The 2,624-nt window shown below is 49.7% G+C and overlaps 1 protein-coding gene across 1 annotated transcript in view; it reads left to right on the forward strand.

Annotated features, from left to right (window-relative positions):
* The window catches only part of RNF39 (ring finger protein 39), a 4,226-nt gene that overhangs the window by 1,375 nt on the left and 227 nt on the right, over window positions 1–2,624 (forward strand). Inside the window, 4 exon segments of the mRNA XM_021707266.1 lie at window positions 323–440; window positions 544–793; window positions 1,015–1,106; window positions 2,565–2,617. Of these exon segments, the coding sequence (XP_021562941.1) occupies window positions 323–440; window positions 544–793; window positions 1,015–1,106; window positions 2,565–2,617 (513 nt within the window).

Below are 2,624 nucleotides of genomic sequence, written 5' to 3' on the forward strand. Positions count from 1 at the left end.
GTGGCCAGGAGCGGCCACTGCACTCCAGTCTGGGCGACAGAGCGAGACACCAACTCAAAAAAAAACCCCAAAAAACTGGACAGCCAAGTGGAGGGGTCGGCTCCCAGTATTTGGAGGGGTGGGGGACACCCAGCGCCCTCTCCTGGCTCCCGTAGTACCCTGCGTATCTGTTGGGCTTCTTGGAACACATCCAAATCCAGCTGCTTCCTGGACCGGGCGGGGTAGAGAGACACAAAGGGCCCAATAAATGCCAGTGGGCTTTTATGGCAAGAGGAGAAGCAGTTTTATTGTAAGGCTTTTATATAACAACTCTTAATCCAAGGGCTCTGGGTGTGTGTTTGGTCTGTGTGATGGGGTGGGAGTCGAGTTGTCTGGGAGATGGATAAGGATGGGGTCACTGAAAAAGACAGAAAATGGGGCTGAGGAGGTAGCAGAGGAAGGTAAAGACTCTAGGGGCAAGAGCTTTGGATGAGGCTGAGGAAGGGGAATTGAGAACCTTGGAGAACAAAGGGTGGGAGAAGAGGACAATGGAGTTGGAGTAAGGAGGATTAGGGAAAAGTGCTGATGGAGTGAGAGGAAGAAAGGGCCATGAAAGGAGAACCGGGAAAATTCAAGGAAAAGGAGCACCAGGGATAAGGAGGTGCGATCACTCTGAGAAGTGGAGAGGAACATCACATCACAGAGTACACCTAAGGAGAGTTGAGGTAGAGGAGCATGCCCCACGGTATGAAGTCCAAAGTTCACATCCATTTTTTCTCTGCCTATCCCAGGATATGAGGAAGACTTGGAGACGGTGAGTTCCACTTTTACTATTCCTTTTCACTGCCAGCTGCCATAGCTATCACTTTCTCACTGGACCCAGATCTTTAATCTCATTCACAGGCAGGTTTTCTGGGGGGTGTGGCTTCATCCCTTCTTCCTCCAAAGACTGAATGGGGGAGGCATGGGGGCATTAGTATCAGAGGGCAGAGGGTTCTCTATTGATATCCTGACCCTTCCCCCTCATCTGTCCAGATTTGATGTCCCAACACCCAAACCATCTAACTCAGAGGATGATCTCCCTGAAGATTACCCAGTGGTCAAAAACATGCTTCACACATTGACAGGTAAGGAGGGAAGAAGGGAGGGAACTGAATGTCTGTTAGGTTTTCTCCCTTTTAACTCTCCAAAATGATCAAGTCTTTTTTGACATCTGTATTAGTTTCCTAGGACTGCTGTAACAAAGTACTACAAAGTAGTTGGCTTAAGCAAGACATTTATTATCTTGAAGTTCAAGAAGGAGGAGTCCAAAATCAAGGTGTCAGAAGTGTTAGTTCCTTCTGAGAGCCATAGGAGAGAATTTGTTCCATGCCTCTCTCCTAGCTTCTAGGAGCCTCACATGTTCCTTGGGTTATAGATGGTCTGCATGGTGTCTTTCCTTTGTATGCATTTGTCTGTGCCCAAATTACCCTTTTTATAAGTCAGCAATCAGATTGGATCAGTGCTCACCCTAATAACCTCATTTTAACTTGATTACCTCTGTAAAGATTCTATTTCCAGAAAAGGTAACATTGTGAGGTATTGGGGGGCTTCGACCTTTTGTGTGTGTATGGGAGCATATAGTTTAGCCCAGAACAATGTCTATCCTCAGTTCCTCATATTCCAGCCATTTTCCCTCTTTCTTTTTCATATACTCAAACAACAGACCCCTGGAAGTCAGTTGCCTCTCAGGAAATTCTGCTTCCACCATCTCTCAATCACTTCTCTCCAGAAGGTTCCAGAACCCCAGCAACTCCCTGCCCCTTCCTTTCTCACTCACTCCCAAAAAGAAGGGTGCTCTCCACCCTTCTTTAAACTGCCTAGAAAAGATGGGGTCCACCTCTTGGTTACCCACCATCCCACCCAGTCCAAATTGTTTGTAGCACCTCTAATCCAGATATGTTTCCTCAAAGCACCCCACACATGTGAGACCAACTGCTCTTTCTTTCTGCTCTTTGGCTGTCACCACCTTCTCTCTCCTCCTCTGCCCCACATCCCCGATTGAAATAGGCCTGCCCATCCCCACCTATTCCCGTGGGTGGGTGGGTGGGTGGGCTGGTTTTTCAGGATACCTTGGATTTCTCTTTGCCCCTCCCCTGTTACTTGGGGTTCCAGTATCAAGTATCAGTGTTTCTCTTTAGATCCACCTTCCCCATCCTGCTGACCTAGCTCCTACGCCCCACCCCAGATGCTGCAGATTGAAGGATCAGCACTCACTCCTCCCTAGAAGTTGGATCAGTCGGCCTCACTCTCCCTCCTCCGTCCCACAAACCAGACAACCCTCCTTGGATATCTGTGCTGTGTCCCCAGCCCTGGGCCAGCATGATCCTTTCTCAAGTCCAGTTCTACAGAAGTGGCGCATCACTGCGCAGGTTCAATAATCCCCAGGCCTGCTCTTCATATGCCTTCGTCCCTTTTAGTCCTGTAGCCGCCTTTTGAGCTGTTTTAGTCTCTTACGTGCCCTTCGCCGCCCATTTTCCACCCTACCCCGCCTCTGATTCGGAAACCCCTCTCACACGGCCCTCTCCTTGCCTCCCCCTCTCCAGCCGACCTGACCCTGGACCCTGGCACCGCACACCACCGTCTGCTCATCTCCGCCGACCGTC

The sequence above is a fragment of the Carlito syrichta genome, unplaced genomic scaffold (genome assembly GCF_000164805.1).
Source record: "Carlito syrichta isolate Samal-C Ts95f unplaced genomic scaffold, Tarsius_syrichta-2.0.1 Scaffold316474, whole genome shotgun sequence".
Classification (NCBI taxonomy): domain Eukaryota; kingdom Metazoa; phylum Chordata; class Mammalia; order Primates; family Tarsiidae; genus Carlito; species Carlito syrichta.